At 40.3% G+C, this 2,134-nt stretch overlaps 1 protein-coding gene across 1 annotated transcript in view; it reads left to right on the top strand.

Moving 5' to 3' along the window:
• Positions 1-2,134, top strand: part of DDX47 (DEAD-box helicase 47) — a 20,615-nt gene that overhangs the window by 8,773 nt on the left and 9,708 nt on the right. Inside the window, exons 3-4 of the mRNA XM_023520897.1 lie at positions 1,648-1,836; positions 2,101-2,126. Coding sequence (XP_023376665.1) covers positions 1,648-1,836; positions 2,101-2,126 — 215 coding nt within the window. The remainder of the gene's footprint in view (positions 1-1,647; positions 1,837-2,100; positions 2,127-2,134) is intronic.

Below are 2,134 nucleotides of genomic sequence, written 5' to 3'. Positions count from 1 at the left end.
CTTTAGGTCAGTATTGTCTTCTTGTGTCTCTCTAGCTGTTCTTCCTCAGTTTTTGTTGTTGTTGTTGTTAATTCTATCAGCATCCTTCCCTGCCCCCCAAAACACTGTTAAAATTTCTCATCCAGTCCTGAAGCTCTAACACTATCTGCATCAGTGAGTCTCAGCTAGTGCTCATTAAAATCACCAGTGAAAGCTTTAAAACAATAGCGATTTCTGGGCTTCAGCCTAAATCTACTGAATTAGAATTTCCAAGTGTGGGTCCCAGGCATGTATAGTTACAACAGTCTCATAGATTATTCTGATGCGTCTGCCCTGAAGGAGAACCACTAGTAACTAGTAGTATGTTCAAGGCTCCCGTGTCTGAATTTCTAGCCCACACTTTTCTGTTGAGCTCCAAACCAGTATCTCCAGTTGGTTTTCAGATATTTCTCTCTGAGCTTCCATAGGAACTATGTCCAAACCAGAGTCATTATTTCCTCACCAGAACTTATTTTCTTGTAGCTCCTGTCTCAGCTTATGGCCTTTGAGTTTCCCAGGCTAGAAACCTGTATGTCAACCACATTTCCTTTTGTTACTTTATAAATCTCACTTGTTCCTATCCTCACTGCCTTGCCTCAGTTCAAGCCACCATCATAACTCCCCTGGTATCTTAATTGAGCTCTCATTTTCCTGTGTGCTCCCCATTCTGGTTGTTTAGGTAGGTGCTTTTAGAGTGGAAGAAACAGAGTCATGTTCAGATTACTTCAGAGAAAAGGGATTTATTTTAGGGTTAATGTCTAGGTAAGGACACCTCATCAGTTATACAATTAAGGAACAATGCAGGCATCAACTGTGGCGATCATCGCTCAGTAAGCGTTCCCATTGGGCACTGTTCTAGTGTTTTGGCTTGGGAGTTAATTTCCACATCTCATCAATAATGGTTTGATTGGTGATAACAGACCATGGAGACCTATTCTTAAGGAATTACTTATGTCATTCTTCCCTCAGAAGGAGCATTGTGAATGGCCTGCACTGTTAAAACTCCTCAGCTGCTACGTATGCCATCAGTTCTAGTTTATTTTCCTAAAGAATAACATTGGTCACTATGTTCTCTGCTTCAAATTCTTCAGTTCCTCTCTCTTATAGGAATATATCAAAACTCTTTACCATGGCTTATGAGTTTCCTTTTTAAAGCCTCATTCTTCTCCCTTCCCCCCCTTAAGACTTCTGTGTTCTAGACATTGTACTTCTCACTCTCCCTATGCATGCTATGTTCTTTAAAGTCTCCATCTTCTCATCATACAGGAACATCCTTTCTTTCCTTCTTTGCTTAACTTCCAGATTTAATTTACCTATCACCTCTGTTAGCCTTTCCTGACTCCTTAGGGCAGTAAGTTACTCCTTCCATTGTGTTCTCACTGTATTTCACAGGGCTTATGTTAAAGCACTTATTACATTATAATGTATTTGTGTATTTGTATCTCATCTTTGGATTTTGATCTTATCTAGAACAGAGACCATGTCTTATGTCTATGCAACCTCCCTCTCTCTATAATTTATCAAATATTTATTCAGTGTCTACTTTGTGCCCAGCATTGTGTCGTACAAAATGTGGTGAAAATGCAGAGAGAAATTTCTTTGCCATTAGACGTTTTCTTTTTCTTCTAGGTCGTGATATCATTGGGTTGGCGGAAACTGGCTCTGGAAAAACAGGGGCCTTTGCTTTGCCCATTCTGAATGCGCTGCTGGAGACGCCCCAGCGTTTGTTTGCCTTAGTTCTCACCCCCACCCGGGAGCTGGCCTTTCAGATTTCAGAACAGTTTGAAGCCCTGGGGTCTTCTATTGGAGTACAGAGTGGTAAGTGTCTGAATGGAAGGAGTCTTAAGAGTTTCCTCATGACTTGAGAATGAGTGTGAAAGGAGAATGGAAGGAAGTATTATTAGCATAAGTTTATTGGCCTAAAGAGCCGATTTGGTTTTTTGGCTTGGGGGAAAGTTGTACATTTAAGGGAAGAACATGTTTAAGTAGAAATCTACTATTGGCTTTAAAAGTTGTTCAGTGAACTGTGGGAAAAAAATAAGGATCTCCTTTCTATGTTTGTTTGTTTTTTTTTCCCTGTAGCTGTGATTGTAGGTGGAATTGATTCAATGTCCCA

Source organism: Pteropus vampyrus, unplaced genomic scaffold (assembly GCF_000151845.1).
Source record: "Pteropus vampyrus isolate Shadow unplaced genomic scaffold, Pvam_2.0 Scaffold283, whole genome shotgun sequence".
Taxonomy (NCBI): Eukaryota; Metazoa; Chordata; class Mammalia; order Chiroptera; family Pteropodidae; genus Pteropus; species Pteropus vampyrus.
The sequence above is the reverse complement of the archived record's forward strand: the minus strand, read 5'-3'. Positions and strand labels throughout refer to the sequence as shown.